The following is a 17,217-nucleotide window of genomic DNA, read 5'->3' as shown; positions in this document are numbered from 1 at the left end:
CTGAGTCTACAGGCTACATCTGAACAAGGGTTTTAGGTACTCTCCATGCATGGTCCTTGGTTGGGGTATCAGTCTCTGCAGGGACCCCAGAGCCCAGTTTTTCTTGGCTCTGTCGGTCTCCTTTTAGAGCTCCTGTCCCCTCCATGTCCATACCATGTAATTTAATTACTAACATATACATATATAATATAATGTACATAACATATACCTATATAAAAATTTCAAGAAGCACCTATTAAACTTTTTTTTTTTTACTCCCTATTAAACTTTTCTTCACTCAAGTTTACAAATGCTTGTGATAGAAAACAAATACTCCATGGAACATACCCTGGTCTATACCCACAGAAGCAAGAAAAAAAAATATATATATATGTATAAATTCAAAATAATCTGAGAGCACTTGAGATAAAAGTAAATCAAGAAATAACCTTAGGAAAAAAAAGGCTTGAAAACACAGGACGTGTGCTAGTTGGCTCAGGAGGACGTGAACGCTGCTATGCACTGATGTGCAACAGCCCTAGGCTGGAAAACGAAGTGTCTTATACATGTACACTCATGTTCCGAGCAAGCCTGCAATTCCAAAACTTGTGAGTCTGAGGCAGGAGGACTGCTGAGAGTTGAAGGCCAGCCTGGCTCACGTTAACAAGACTCCATCTCAACGAAATAAAATAGAAGAGGAGCAAGAGGAGAAAATTTGGCAAAACCTGGGATACGGAATTAAATGCAACATTAAAGAGGTAGAAACAGAAAGGCAAAGTGTTTGTGAATGAGGTCTATGAATTATTATAAAAGGATTTAAAAAAATCTGATTAGCTGTCCCTTCACTGAGAAGGAAACATAGATAGGTTATCATTATAAAATTTAGGAAGCTAGTTAACTTCCTCATTGTAAGTTAGATAGTAGAAAACACATGGGAATAGGCAGGCACAGAAAAGGGGGGGTCCATAGCTTGTCTCTTCCTTCTCCTTGCCTTGCCAAACCCCTCCTGGGCTTCAGGCTCAGCCAGAGTCCCACATCTTCATTAGCTTGAATTGCATAACACCAAAACACCAAAGCAAAACAAAGCAAAACCATCTGCAGTATCATGCACTTCTTCAAACTTCCTGACTTGCCTAAGCAGCCACTCCCACAGGAGTTGGGGTTGCCAAAATCCTTTCCCCAAACGGGGTGAAGGAATGGCCCATGTGTGCAGGTGAATGACTGCCTCAATAGGTGTAAGCATGGGTATCTTAAGTAAATCATAGATGTTTGTCTTTTAATGTTAACTTAGTAACAGAAAGAATTTTTGTACTTTTCTTAAGAAGCCAAAACCAATGTGAGGCCATAAGCACACAAAAATGTCAGTTATGGGTTTTATCATTCCCGTGTGAAAGCTGTAACTTGAAAGGTTTTTAGAAGTCTTGCTAAAATCTGAATTATAGAGAGAAATTGGGTAGAAAGGTGGAGATTCTTGCTACTTCAGCATAAATGACATAAACATATGAAAACATTCCCTGGATTTCAACCTATGTAGGAGGCGGTTTTATAACCCAGAAATTCTCATTTGTTTGGTTTGTCCTTTCATATATTTCTCTCTTCTTTCCTATTTCTAAACATCTGCTGCCCACATAGTTACAATCTAGTTTTCCCCAAACCTAATGTGCCATCATGAATTGTGAGTGACATATGTCTTATAAAGTATAAGTATAATGTAAGATAAAGTGACTTCATTATGGATGAAAGAAACATTGGCAAAGGCTTGAGAGAGAAAACCAGATATGAGATGAGTCTTGTTCTCACACTTGGACAAGGTGATAAGTAGATACGAGCCTTCCAATAAAAGGGAATTAGAGGTATTTCCAGGTGTATCTTAAGAGTAACTTATAGCCCGAGACCCTCCTCACCATACATAGCCATCAAAGAGACTTGAAGTTGTCACTAACACTTTGCAGTTCATGAATAGCCATTGTTGTTATCACATCAGCAATGGCTAATGTCCTCAAACCTTAAGGATAACAGGAACATTTCAAGCTACCACACAACAGGTAGGATCATGGTGTACACTAGCTGTGTGTGATGGCACACACCTGTAATCCTAGCACTTGGGGGGTGGAGGGAGGAGGATCAGAAGTCCAAGGTTTGGGTGTCTACCCTGTACACAGTTCCCAGCACTGACAGTTACCCATATTTCGGTCCTCCCGTTGTTCTTGCGACATCTCTCGGCCAGCGAGTAGAGCTCCACGGTTGTTTCTGAGATGAGGTCCACGTTCTTCCCCTTCACGATGATCTGCATCACCCTTCCCTTGTTAATGTGGGCATCAAAGGTGCTGTCCCAGGGCGGGTACATGGTCGGCTTTTTCTGGATGTACATCTGCCCGTTTTCTAGGAAGAGGAAAACAGTGTCTCATTGCTCTTCTGGAAGCTCCGGAGAATAATTCAGTTCTATCTAACAGCGACAGCCATTCGTGCTGCTCTCTTATACAGAACTCTGAGGCAAAGGCAGAGCTAATGCCCTCTGAGACACTCTAGGGCAGATGAGAGAGGACCGTTGTTAGATGCAAGGAAACATGTTGAGTCTTATAAATCCACTATGGATAGTTTAAGCAACACGTGAGAAAGACTTAAGCTGCAAATGTTTCTCATATAGTCTTTTGCTTCACTTTGAGAATGAGCTTCTGGGAAAACAACCTTTCAGAAACCTTCTACGGTTAGGCATGGTTATGGCTGGGCCTGGCGATAGGCACGTATAATGCCAGCACACAGGAGGCCGTGGTAGGAGGATGGAGAGTTCACAGCCAGTCTGTGCTATGTAGCAAGACTGCGGCTCAGAAAATCACAAGCAACAAAAGTGCAAGAAACAACCACAGTCAGGGTCTCCATGCAACATACTGCCACCACCAACAAAAAAATTCCAAACTTTTATGCCTTTAAAATCTTCCTTTGTTAGTCTATAATAGCTTTGTCATATGGCTGGCTAATTCCACTGGCATCTGGTTAAAAAAAAAAGAAGAAGTCCTGATAAAGCTGTAGTCATATGAAAGATACGTGAAAGACGCTTACAAGGAATAATCCTTCGTTTTTAAAAAAATATGTCTTATTTGCCACAAACACATAGAAGCAATAATAGCCTTTAAAACAAGTGAGTCCTTATCTCCCCTCCCCTCCCTCCAGACAGGGTGTCACTACATAGCCTCTAATTCACTGTGTAGCCCAGGCTAGCCTGGCACACTCTACCTTCCCACCTTAGCCTCTCAAGAGGCCTGAGCTCAGCCATGTGTCTCTACACTCAGCTCCCTTCTCGTATCTCTGCAGGGAGATGTGTTTTACACTCCTCAAGCACCCTCGGCTAAAGCGGGCAGGTGGGGTGGAGGGAGCAGTGCAGCCAGCTGCAGGTCTGCACGTGAAGACGGGCAGGAAAACAAAGGCCCTGGCCACCAGGCTGATCTCGGCACAAGAATCTCTCCCAGAAGCCACGTGGCAGGGACGAGAGTTTGCAAACTGAATAAAGTCATTCCGTTACGTCTTCTACTCACATTGGGTTTTCCCTGCTGTGTATTCTTTGATCGTTTCAATAGCAGAGGAGTGTAGCAATGTTTTATTTATTCTTATAATAATGAGTCTATTAAATATCATAGTCAGCAATCAGAGATATTAGAAGGGCAAAAGAAAATATAAATCTATTTTAAATAGGAATGTGAAGTTGTTCTGACATTCTTCTGTAACACAGGAGGCTAAATAGGACGGGCATTTAGCACTTATATCTATCACTTATCCTGAAGATATACAAAGAGCTGAAAAATCTGGAGTTTCAAACCTTAGAGAAATTTGGCCAACGGAGGCATAAACTATCACACTGTTAAGAATTGAATAGGAAGGAGGTGACTCTAAAAAAATTGATATAAATTTTTATTAATTGTTTGAGAATTTCATACATGCATACAATGACTGTATCATGATAATGTTCACCTTCATTTTTCTTCCTAATTTCCCCCAGATCCACTTCTGATCCACTCTCCACGCCCTGCTTCCTCCAGCAAGTCCAATTTGTACTCTCCATGTATTCATTCATATGGGGACATCCATTGGAGCCCAGTCAACCTACCAGAGACCACACTTTAAAGAAAACTGACTCACTCTCCCTCAGAAACCACCAACTGTCAATAGCTCTTCAGTTTGGGGTTAGGAGCTCATGAGGGGAAGATTTTTATGGTTAGGTTTTTTTTTTAAACAAAAGGAGTGATGATTGGGTTCTTTGAAAATCAATGATATTATTAACCATAGTCTCTTAGTTCCCCTATCAAATTATTCCATTTTGCTATAACCACTCTCCATGCTCAGAGAAGAGTAGGCATCCAGGAGGCAAGCCAGTCACTAAACATTTTCAGTCACTAGGTTAAGAATTACCTAAAAAGAATACCAAATACCTAAAAAGAACTCAGATCTTCTTGTTCTAGTTTTGTTTCTGTTGCTGTGATAAAAAAAAAATCACCTGACATAAAGTGACTAAGGGGAGAAAGGGTTTATTTGGGTGGAAGTCCCAGGTTACAGTCTGTCACGGAGCGGAAGTCAAGCCGAGAACTCAAGAAGCCAGTCATAGCACCACCACAATCAAGAACAGAGAGCACCATATTCATGCAGGCATACTTGCATGCTTGTCTGCTTTTGACTAGTTTTTACCTCTCTTATACTGTGCATGAACAGTCAAGATAATTCCCCCAAAACATGTCCAAGACCAACATGATCTAGGCAATTCATTATCTCTCCCAGAATCTCTTTGATACTGCACTGTGTCAAACTGATAGTTAAAACTAACCAGCATATCTGTCTACATGTGCACAGTAAGGGCTGCTGTTTTCAAAGGCTCCCAGGCTAACAGCACTGTTTCCTGTTTGCTCCCATTCCCCTGACTCATCATGAAAAATGCAGCCTCACACCCCAAATTTGGCAACTTGTTTAAATTCTACAGAAGGAATCTTTGAACTGGGTAATATCTAGAGTGATTTCTTTTCAGAATGTAACCTGAACAAAAGATTGTAAAAAATAAATATTGCCTGTTTTCCCCCCGACACCTTAGTGAGGCTTCAGTGGTGGTTGCCACTCTCTGAGCTTCGCCACGCTGCCCAAGGATGACAAGAAGAAGAAGGATGCCGGGAAGTCAGCCAAAAAAAAAGACGAAGACCCAGGAAATAAGTCTGGTGGCAAGGCCAAAAAGAAGTGGCCCAAAGGTAAAGTTCGGGACAAGCTCAACAATCTAGTCTTGTTTGACAAAGCCACATAGGACAAATTATATAAGGAAGTTCCCAACTCTAAGCTTATTGCTCCAGCTGTGGTCTCTGAGAGACTGAAGATTCACTGTTCCTTGGCCAGGGCAGCCCTTCAGGAGCTACTTAATAAAGGACTAATTAAGCTGGTTTCAAAGCACAGAGCCCAAGTAATTTAGACCAGAAACACAAAGGGTGGAGATGCCCTAGCTGCTGGTGAAGATGCATGAGCAGGTTCAATCAGCTATGCACTTGGAAAATAAAACTTTATTAAATAAAAATAAATAAATAAATACCCAAAGTCCACGGACCAACCTATTGCAAAAGCAGTTTTGTTCTTTTTCTGACAGGGTCTCTTGATCCATATGGCTGATGAGATCAGGTTCAAAAGGAAGGCCAAAAGAAGAGGAAGAGAAAAAGAAAAGAAAGATCGGCAGGAGGCAAATGTCAGTAAGGCCTGAGGTTGGAAAGAGACCCAGATCTATGAGACCCATTAAGTCAAAAGCAGCTGTGAAAAAAAAAAAAAAAACCTCAGCCATTTTACACTTCAAAGATGTCCGTGACATTTGAAAGAGTTTACTGGGAGCAAGTGGCATTTTCCACTTTTAAGACAGTGGAGAACTCTGGGTAGAAGAGAAATCAAGAGCACCCGATAGTCTCCCAAGCTGCTGCACTCTGAGAAGCTCGAGGGAGGAAGTGAGAATGAAGGGAGATGGGGTGGGGGCCACAGCATGGCAGAACTTGGAATCCCAGAATTCAGACTTCCAGCATCTAGCTGGAGGTTCTTAATGCATGGCTCAGTTTCCTCTTCTATGTACAAAGGGTCCCCTGGCAGAGACCCTTTTAGGGGCACTCCACTGAGAAAAATGTTCACTTCTCCAGCACTTTTTTCCTCATGCCTGGATTTGTCTTCTCAGCCCTCACTGCTGGTCATGACACCATAACTTTGCTGATCTCCTGTCTTCCTCTGCAGGACTGGAAACTCTAGAGGAAGAGCCCTCTATATGGACACTTTTAGTGTGTTTCTCTGCCTACTCTAGCTTCAGGGCCCTCATAGTGGCTTTCCAATCAGTGCTGTGTGTGTGTAAATAAATTGAGAGACCTTCTCTACAATTAGATGTCTGTTTTGGGGGATATAGAACAAGGCATCAAAGTTGAGAAGGTCTTAGAACAAGTAGCTTCCTATCTTTCCTTTGGAAGGGACTTAATATTAAAATGCAGAGGTGTGGATCAAGTGGGAACCAGAGGCATCATCATCAAGGGATTTTTCTACCCAATGGGATTGCTTTGACAAAGTTTCCTAAACCCATAAAATCAGTATCAGGTACATGCCCCAGATTTCCTCCTGTATATTGCCTGTATATAGTCCCAGTTAATAAAACAGAAATAGTTTTTTTCTTCATGTAGAATACTGGCTGATTAAACATCCTTCCTCTCTTCCTCAGCTGAGACATTGGCACAACAGCAGTCTTTAGAACTGATTCTTAGTTCTAGGATTAGTCAGGCTCAATTTACCTGTAGTCCTTGAAAACAGCGAGCTGTCAGTAGACGTGATGCAGAATATACTACACCTCACTAGATTTTGTTCTTCATTAACTCCTTATAATTTCCCCAACTTAATATTCCCCTTATTTTTGTTTATGTAGGAGAAAAATGACAGAGTGATTCTGGCCAGGGTCCATCACTAAAGCTTGTGTCCTGAAGGAAGAATGTAGCCTTTGTTGGGTACCAGTGTCCTACACTGTGACAAACAGCTCCATCAGATGACCTGGAAGGTCATGGAAGGTCTTGTCTCCCACATGCTTGCCTAGCCTACCCACACCCCTTCTTCCTTCTCCACCTTGACCCCAATTAGCTTACCTGATTCCACATACTCCTTGACGAGCACAGCGCAGTAGGGGTTCACAGCCTCTGCCTGACAGGAATGGCAGGTCCCACAGTCAAAGTTGGATAAACCAATTCGAAGAAATGGTGACATGGTTGTTCCCTAGAAAACTGACGAAAGACAAGCACTGTATGTAAGAGGCTCTAAGACGTATTATTTTTAGTGTTCCATCTCCACTTGGTGTTTTATCTCGGACAGCCAGCACTTCCAATGGGTGTGCTATCCATCTGAACAAATGTGTTATTTCCTTTTCTGAGAAGTATATTGCTGGGCTCTCCCTCAGCTGCAGACTGGCCTGCAGAGGAAGGGCTCTTTGGAAAGTCTGTGGCTAACCTCCATGGTGAGAACTAAGGGTTAATTCTGCTCAGTCTAACAGTCATGTTTGATAGCTGCACAGCAAGGCAAACGTTTTTCAAGGTTTTGTTTCTCCCAGTAGGTGCCCAAAGAGGAGTAACCAGAAAAGGAGTTTATAAAAACTGAGTCTATTTAAATCACACCAGTTAAATATGACACCACAACATTCTTACACAGTCTATTTATGTGTGTCATGGAACTGGCTCTCTGCAGTTAGCAGCTGATCTCTTGTCAGAGACAAACACACTCAAACAAACAAAGCAATTAAGCTACTGAATGCTATGAACCACTTAAAGAAAACAAAAAACCTCTAAACCATTGACCACTGTATGATCATGCCTCATCCTAATGGCAAAGTCCGTCACAGATGCCAGTGTTCTTAAAATGTTTTCTCAAAGCTTTAGACAGAAAGAACCATGAGGTTGGCTACAGGTTTCAAGACCTGGTGTGATTCTCTCTATTTTATTTTTATGTATGTGTGTGTCAGAGGAAGCTGGAATACCCTGGAGCTGGAGACATACATAGACAGCTGTGAGCCACTCGATGTGAGAGCTGGGAACCCATCTCTGGTCCTAAGAGCAGCAAGTGCTCTTTGCCACTGAAGCATCGCTTCAGCACCCTTTCTTTATCTGCTGCCCATTTCTGCTAGCTCTGCCGTTCACCTCCACTAAATACCTTTCCTTTATAGTTATTTTCTTGCATGTATATATGTGTGAATGATAAGCATAAGTGTTCACATGTGTGCGGGCGCACGTGCTTGTGGGTTCATGCCCATGTAGAGGCCTAGGTGTTCAGGGAGGGTCTCTGGTTCAAGCCAGGGCTTGTGAATTTCTGCAACTCCAGCTAACTGGCTTGTCCTAGGACCTCTGTCTCTGCCTCCTGAGTGTCAGGACTATAGGCTATTGCCATACTTGCCTAGCTTTTATGTAGGTGCTGGGGATTTGAGCCCCTGTCTTTGCGCTTGTGGGGTAAACGCTTTCCGCTGAGCCTGTCTCCCAAGCTCCACTTTTTCTTTTTCGCCTGCTTCATCTTAAGTTCTTATAGGTCTGAAAACTGTTAACTAGTGCTCAGTTACAAAGCATTAATTTGAAGCATTCTTCTCTTGTTCTAGTTCACAGTATACTAGTAAAGGTAAAAAAGTCATTTTGACTTGAATCTAGAGGGACTGTTGACTCATAAAGCCTGAATTACTACTGTGCTGACCTTTGGTGACTCATCTTGTGCTATTTCCAGGTTGGGCTCCTAATTGAGCAGCAGCAGCTCAAAATGAATCCACCTCAGAAATAAATACACACCTCTAGGTTTGCCTGGGTTTATGTTACAGTATGGAAGTATATTACAGAGGTCTTGCATAAGTAGCAGAGATTTCTTATTTAAAAAAAAAATGATGCAAATTTGTGATTTCCCCAGATTTATTTATTCAACGTCCTCCCCCAGTGCATTTTGACAGTTTACTCAATACTAGTGTCTGTTTTGCTGCCTAGTCAGGAGCTCCCTTTCCAAAGGTCTGATCATAGTGGCATTATAAGACAAACATGTTGACATCTAGATGACAGAACAGGAATCCTGTGACTATATATGCCAAGGATAAAGAAGATCTGTGAAACACACCAGAGGATGAAATTAACATAGAAAGGTTTTGAGTTCCTTTTGAGGGCCCAGAGCTCATGGGGAGAAGAGAGGAAATCTTCTTGGGTATTAAAATAGAAAGCAGAATTTGTTACACACAAACAAATGTGCATGTGATTCAGGATGCCTGAGGACTGGGATTGCAAAGTTCTCTTTGGTGAGCTGTATGTGTCAATCAGTTTCCTCTTTCCTCGCCATCCTCAGAAGTCTTACAAGTCACAACACATGTGTATGGAAGATGACTGATAGGCCAAGCTGTTTCTAACAGGGCAGGGATCAAGCCCTTCTGTATACTTAGCTGAGCAATAAAGTCCTGCGTCCTACTTTCTCTCTCATTTCCATATGCCTCCCTGTATGTGCCCAGCCAGTAGCATCTGGAAAGTGCCATCTTCCTGTTCAGATCTGCTTCCTCCCCTTTTCTTTAATGAAATGATAGTCCTGGCTGACCTTGAACTCACTATGTACCAGTCTAGCCTAGAGCCCAAAGGCCTCCCTGTCTGTCTCCGAATACTGGGATTAAAGGCCTTCCAGCTATCCTGTCCTCCTTTTATGGTTCCTTTCAATAACTAATGTCATGACACCCAACCTGGCTCTCAGCTTTGACTTCGCCCTGTTGCTCTTGTGTCACTGCCTATTTGCATGATCTCTGCCCTCCTCCTTCCCCTTCTTCATTGCTTAATTCCATATCACCCTTTCCTTGCACACTGAAGCAGATTACATCCCAACCCCCATTTGATCTTGGTCACTTTTCCTTCCCTGACATTTCCATGCTGCAGCCCAAACGATCTTAGGATCCTGCAGAACTACAGCTGTTTCACAGCTCTAGACTTTGAGGAAAACCGTACCTTGGCCCTGGAATATCTCCCTATTTCATCATCCCATCTTGCATTTCTGTACCTTCCCCATCCTTGAAGTTCCCACCCAGTCTTAGTTTCTTCCCATTTCCTCCATCACCTTCTTGTTTACACATCTTTTCATTGTTCCTTGGCCTCCTTGGGACACTGGACAGAAATTGCCTTTATTTTTTTCCTTGCAGCCACTTCTAAATCTGAGCCTCAAACTATCACCTGGTATCCAATAACCAGGCATTCCTCACTTCTCTCTCTTTGTAAACTGTTCTATCCTCATGTGAATCTCCAGGCTTGCTTTCCATGCCTATGTTTCCAGATCGAAGCCACCACACACAGGGCTCCAGTGGAAATGCACTAGAGTTCTCTTGCTTAATCCCTGGAATGCATCAGTCACTCGGAAGAGAGGTCCAACTCCAAGCACTAAAGTCAAAGCTCTCATATACAAAAACTTACCAAGTCTCCCTCTGCTTGAATGCAAATTGAAGATGTGTTGTTTTTGTCCCTGAAGGAGAATGAATAGAGCTCTGGAGATACTCTCATAGTTGTCCCCACACATATGTATATATATATATGCACATATATGTATACATATATATATGTATATATGCACATATATGTATACATATATATGTATATATGCACATACACATACATGTGCACATATATACACACACATATACACATATATACATATATGTGTGTGTATATATGTAAAACCTTCTTGTGTGTTTCTTTCCTGCAAAAAACATCTGACTTGCACACAGAGCCCAGACAGCTGTAGAGTAAGTACACCCCTATGGAAACTTTCCAGCACCTGTCACAGGCAGAAGATCCATGCTCTCCTGAGCCCAGCTGTGGGAGTTATATAACCTCTCTAAGCCTGTTTGCCCATCTGAACGGACTGCTATTACCATCAGCACCCTCAAAGGGCTGTGAGAATTAAATGGGCAAACACGAAAGATGCTTGAAATGAGATTGGCACCCAGTAAGCTCTCAATAACTGTTAGTTATTAATGGTAAAACTCTGATATATTTGCTAATAGTCTCTCTCTTCTTTATTGATTTGTATCAAATTGGGCAGGAGGAGAGGATAAACAGTCTTTTAGGGGCGTATCTCAGCTGAATTATGTGACCTGTGCCTCTGCTTTGCTAGCATGTCCTCATAAAACCCTACATATATCTCTCCTATAGTACTTACTACCCTCTGATACAATCATCTTGGTTTAGCACTTATCATGATAGATAGCAGCATGCCCATGCAATCTTCCGTGCTTTTGCTATTCCAGCTACAAAATACTACCATTACATATACTCAACTTTTCTGAAGGAGCTTCCCTCTCCCAAGTTCAGTGTGTTCACTGTTAGGTATGATCAAATTTGTCTTTGACATAGATTTGATGCTATACAGAGTTAGGTATAATCAGCAGTCTATGTGAGTTAGGTCATGGGAACTAAGAATTCTGGTGGTTTGCTCATGTATTTCTTTTACCTGTAAGGACACATGGTGTTCAGATGGAATGACAGGAAGTTGCAAAGGAAAGTTCCCAGCACTTGTTATAGGCAGAAAATGAATGTTCTCATGAGCTCAGTGGCTAGAATTACACACACATACACTCTCTCTCTTTTCATGGCTGTCTTTCTATTTATATCCATCTCTCTCTGTCTGTCTCTTTCTGTCTTTGTCTGTCTGTCTGTCTCTCATCTGTCTGTCTGTCTGTCTGTCTCTCTCTCTCTCGTGTGTGTGTGTGTGTGTGTGTGTGTGTGTGTTTTAGGCTCTGACCTGTGCTCTTGGCTTACAGACATATCAAGGTATGAACAACTCCTTTACATAGTTCTACTTGCATAGACAGAGCCACAAAAGCATCGTTCTGATTAAATTACTCCAATGCCTAAGAAAATGCTATGACTCTTCATTGAGTTAAATCATAATTCTATATGCCAGGTGGTGGTGGCACACACCTTTAACCCACCTTTAACTCGGGAGGCAGAGGCAGGAGGGCAGGAGGATCTCTTGAGTTCGAGGCCAACCTGGTCTACAAAGTGAGTTCCAGGACAACCAGAGCTACAAGAAGAAACTCTGACTTGAAAAACAAAAACAAAAGAAAATGAAATCATTATTCTTGGTCAGACATTTCAAATCAAAGCCTTCATGTTTTGGGTTCAACTAGTGCCTACAACCCTCTGATTGCTTAGAGTGCCCTGGCTCCATCTTGGGATCTCTGTTTGCATGGCTCCTGTTTCCATGTTTTCATCCACCCGTGCCCATACACAATGGCCATCTTTCTAGTCTCCCATCCTTCAAGTGCTCCATTTATGTCTTGGTTCATTAAGACGTCTTTCCCTCTCCCAACTTCATTTCCTCGTTTCTACAATCTTTTTTTTTTTTCCTTCTTTTTTGAGACATGTTTGTTTTTTTTTTTTTTTTTTTTCTGTGTAGCCTTGACTGTCCTGGACTCACTTTATAGACCAGGCTAGCCTTGATGTTACAAGCGATCTGCCTGCCTCTGTCTCCCCGAGAGCTGGGATTACAGGCATGTGCCACTGCACCTGGCTTCACTCCTGCAATCTTACCCATGATAAAAGCTAAGTGGTTGGTTCCATTTTCTTGATAACACTAGAGACTGAACCTAAAGAGTCCCTCCAGACTTGAACTTGTGATCCCTGAGTAACTGGCATTACATGTCTGCACCATTAGTTTCTTTTCTGGGAGACTAAATATATTTAGCAAAACAAGGATTTGTAAACTTACATGTCTCCTTTGGGTCCCATGAAGATCACATCTGTGCTCTACCCATCTTCCCTGCTGTTTGAGTTATCTTTTATCACAACAAATGACCCTGAGACTTAAATACCAACCATTTGTTTATTGCTCACAATTAATTGCCATGAATTAGAAATGTTCTCAGTAGGACAGCTCACATCTTATGGCATGTGAGCAGGCACAGTGGGGACAGCTAGGACGGCTCAGCTTCTCTCTCCATGAGGTCCCTCATTCTCCTGGAAGTATCCTGGGCTTGTCTGCATGAGAAGAGGCATGGGCAGGTGCACGAGGAGAGGGTGAGAAGGAAGGACACTGCTGAGCCTTTCAAGGCTGGAATTCAGTCAACATAATTCTGCCACCTAGAACTGGTCAAAGAAGATTTCAGCTTTGACTCCGGGAGTAGGGGGCAAAGCCCTCCAGATTAGAAGACTCTTAAAGAGTCTGTGCCTCTCTTCCCAAACACTGAGCACTGAGTACTGGAAACATTACTATTTTATAGAGAAAAACCAAAGGCTGTTAATTAAACCAGAACCCAATGCTTAGCATTCAGAATTTTTACTTTATGCTCATGCAACATTTTTTTGTACATGTGTGTCATGTGTATGTTTATGTATGGAGAGCACATCGGTGTGTGGCTTATGAACATGTGTATATGTAATTACATGTGAATGTGTACCTGTTCAGAGGCCAGAGGATGTCCAGTGTCCTGCTCTATCTTGCTGTTGCCTTTTTCCCTTGAGACAGTTTCTCTTACTAAACCCAGAGTGACACTGGAAGCCAGCAATCCTGTCTATGGAATAGCAGGCACCAAGGCATTGTCTTTTACAGGGAGCAGACAGAATTTAAGGTTCTGTTCTGTGTGCCAAGTTGACCCCGAAAATATGGTCTCTATGATGCTATTGTCTTAGCAGCCCCAAAGCTGTCTCTGAGATGTTGTGGCTTTGCCGTCTTCCTGATGGACCAGTGTGACTTCTCCTTCTTCCTGATCAGCTAGCGCTTAATGAAGAAAACTGTACCACCTGGAACAGGTGAACCAAGAACCAAATCTGGGCCTAGGCCCTGAAGGGCACCTTGATGAGAAGCTGAGGCCGAAGGCCCTGGGAACAGGTTTTCTCTGGCAATATACACACGGCATAGGGACAGTGAAATGAGTGAAAATATGAAGGTGCTTATAAGTTTGCAAATGAGACCACCAAAAAAATAAAGTCAGCTCCATCATATTCCTAAGCTGTGTCTTAAGCCAAAAACTCTCTGACTATGTTCTCTCATGTGCAAAATGAGGCATTATAGTAGACCCGCTTCTGAGGAGGCTCTGAGAGTTTGGGTCTGTCCATGTTCTGAAGATTCACAGAATTAATCCATATGCTTATGAGTGGCCAGCAGAGAAGTAAGTTATGATTTTCCCAGACGTTTTTGAAAGATTTTCCCAGATATGCTTTGGAGTGCTTCCTAAAGAAAATATAACAACAGCTCACACCATGGATCACTTTGTAAGCCTAGAATAAGGTGACATGAACATTTATTCAATAAAACATTGGCTAAACCACCAACTGGATTGAAAGCTGCTGTGTTGTATACATGGATGTGATAAGGTCTGAACTCCAGATAAGCTAGGAGACCTCAGTTTGAGGTTGGCCTCTCCTCCTAGAGGGGATCAGGAGATGAAGCACTCAGACTCTGGGCTTCACCTTCTTGCCTTCTTATCCTCTGAGCAGAGTGCTGTGACGTGGTGTCAGAGACAGTAGAGCGAGAGCTGTCACTGCAGGGTACACCAATGGCAAAACACTCCTGTGTTTACTGTCCCATTAACACCACACCCCACTTCCTCCTGAGGGTGTGTGACACTTTTCAGAGAAAACAAAGTGTTCAGTGGTATCACCACAAGGAGCGGAAATAGCTGTCCTTAGATGAACTGACAGTTTGTGCAAAATAGTATTGGGTGGAGACCTCCAGGTGCTATGGTGGACAGACAAAGCTGATGTGAGCCATTTCTGCTACATGAAGGATGCTGCAGGTATGAAGAAAAGATGTCCCAGGGAAGAGGACCAGAAGGGAAAGAAATGTGGGCAGATGTGTCTGCCTGGGTCCATGTGAATTACACACGTCTTGTTCTTATACCGAAATGCCCCCGATTATAAATGAGCAAGTTGTAAAAACCTTGGTGTTGAAGTTAAAGCTTCAACTCCATGTAAACTATAAAATCAGGCAACATTTACATTTCTGGCTCAGCCTGTTCACTGCCACTGATGTGCTAATTTAGACAGAGGTCAAGATTAATGTTTTATATAAAATCCATTACTTATAGCTACTGCTCCAACTTAAAGGGCTCTCTACTTGATGTTCCTCCGACATCTCATTAACTGTGGGTTGACTAATCAGTTAATTGAGGCCTAATTTCTTTTAAACACCTTTAAAGGACATTTAAATTTTCTTTTTGTCTGTATAGCATGTGTGGGGTGAGGGTGTGTGGGGGGAAGTGCATGGCCCACAGTTTGCATGTAGAGGGCAGAAGATAACTTGCAGGAGTTGGTTCTCTTCCTCTGCCATGTGGGTCCTGGAACCAAACAAGTAGTTAGGCTTAGGAGCAAGCCCCTTTGCTCACTGAGTCATCCCTTTAGCTCCTGGGGCCTAATTTATAACATATAAAATGCAAATTAGTTTGAATGAAATAATTAGTTTGACCATATTTTGAGCCACAGTAGCAGCAGGTGCTGTATCTATGGAGGATGGAGACCGAAGCTTGGGAACACCTAAAATGTGTTCTTGGGGGATCCTCCAGTACCAGCATTACCTGTTAAACCTCTAGCTCTCTGGACCTGAAACTGTGGAGCTTAGCAAGCTGAGCTTCAGCAAGGACTCCAAGCTCCCCTGATGGCCATACTAGATACAGAGCCTGCATCAAGCAAACCGCACAAGGCCTGCATCATCCTACTCTTCTATTCTGCACAGTATCTAGCACAGTGCCCATGTCTTAGAAGGTTCTAAGTCTGGGCTCCTCAACCAGCTTGTCATTACTCCTATCGAACATTTGCTCAAGTCTAGAGACACTGGACTTGGATGCCAGAAATAGAGGGGTCAGTGCTTCTGGCGATAGGTTAAGGCCAGAAGCTTAACAAACAACCCACAATGCTCAGGGTGGCACCACACATGAAATATGCCAGGATAGCTGAGGATGAGAAGCCTCTTCTAAATCACTGTGTTAAAGTGGTAATGGTGTGAACATCTCCCTGGTCCATTCTCCTCATCTACCATCACCACTTGAAGTTCAGTGACTTCTAGATTCAAGACGAGAAGGAAGCACAGGGAATTAGGATAATCTGTCTTCCTCTCTTTCCCTCATTCACATCTCATTTAGGGTGCGTGAAGAACATAAGGATTGGCTTATAATATGTTCGCAATGAACAAGTAAATGAGTGAATCAAGTATAATAGGGCAAATTATGCTAGTTACTTTTGTTTCACTGTGGGCACAGTACTTGACAGAAACAAGAAGTGAGTGATTCATGTCGGCTTACAGTTTCAGAAAGTTTTAGTCCATCATCGCAGGGAAGGGAGAGGAGAGCCACTCGGTGCATGTCAGCAGAGGCCTGTGACAGAAGCCATTCTCATCACAGCAGACCAGGGAGTAGACACAACAGGAACCACAGGTGAGATATAACCTTCAAACATCTGCTCTAAGTGTCGGTAACCTATCCCCCGCTTAAAGGCTCCCGGCCTCCCCAGCTGGCATTACCAGTCATTCTAAATTCATCCTGTTGCTGTGACAAATGCCACAATAAAAAGCAACTTAAGGGAAGAAATGTTTTATTTGGCTTTTACTTCCAGGTCATGGTCCATCATTGAGGGAAGTCAAGGGAGCAGAAATCATGGAGAAATGCTGCATCTGACTCACAGACTCATGCTTTTTTATGCAGCCAAAGATCAGTCATGCTGCCCACAGTGGACTGGGGCCATCCTTCACATGCCCACAGGTAAATCTGGACAAACTTTCAGTTGAAAGTCTCTTCTCGGGCAACTCTAGGCTATGTCAAGTTGACAGTTAAATCTAACTGGGACACCAGCAGAGGGACACTCATTCAAATGATCTGGGGGACATTTCAGGTTCAAACTATAAGAGTAATGAATAAATCAGATAGAGATTCCCTAATCTCTCCCCCACTTTGAAAATGAAAAGGTCCTTGGTAGTCATCTGGTCTGGATTCTCACATAACAGCCTAACAGACAATGGAAGTGAAACTCAGAGAAACCAACACAAGATATCCATGCAATCTGTCTACTGTGGGATCGGAGAGGGAGCAAGAGCCAAGAGCCCATCATCTTCTTACTGGTGGAATCCTAGTACTCTGGAATCATTCATGCATGAAGATGACTGAGAGACAGGACTCAGTCCTACACAGGTTAGTCCTACTCACCCTGAAAGCCAGCTCCACCTGATGAAAGCCTGGCCCCTCCAGGGCTTTTCTCCGCATCCTGGCTGTTAGGACGTGCACTGTTCAAC

General features: G+C 42.9%; 1 protein-coding gene and 1 pseudogene across 2 annotated transcripts in view; one reads left to right on the top strand and one right to left on the bottom strand.

The window, feature by feature from the left end:
• Prkcq (protein kinase C theta) overlaps nt 1-17,217 on the bottom strand; it is a 128,926-nt gene that overhangs the window by 67,991 nt on the left and 43,718 nt on the right. For both annotated transcript variants that reach the window (XM_060372298.1, XM_060372299.1), the window contains exons 2-3: nt 7,101-7,235; nt 2,162-2,361 (exon numbers count right to left, since the gene is read on the bottom strand). In XM_060372298.1, coding sequence (XP_060228281.1) covers nt 2,162-2,361; nt 7,101-7,218 — 318 coding nt within the window. In that variant the 5' untranslated portion in view covers nt 7,219-7,235. The remainder of the gene's footprint in view (nt 1-2,161; nt 2,362-7,100; nt 7,236-17,217) is intronic.
• On the top strand, nt 3,296-6,606 carry LOC110556901 (small ribosomal subunit protein eS25-like; annotated as a pseudogene).

This window comes from Meriones unguiculatus, chromosome 19 (genome assembly GCF_030254825.1).
Source record: "Meriones unguiculatus strain TT.TT164.6M chromosome 19, Bangor_MerUng_6.1, whole genome shotgun sequence".
Taxonomy (NCBI): Eukaryota; Metazoa; Chordata; class Mammalia; order Rodentia; family Muridae; genus Meriones; species Meriones unguiculatus.
This window is presented reverse-complemented; position numbering and strand designations above follow the sequence as displayed.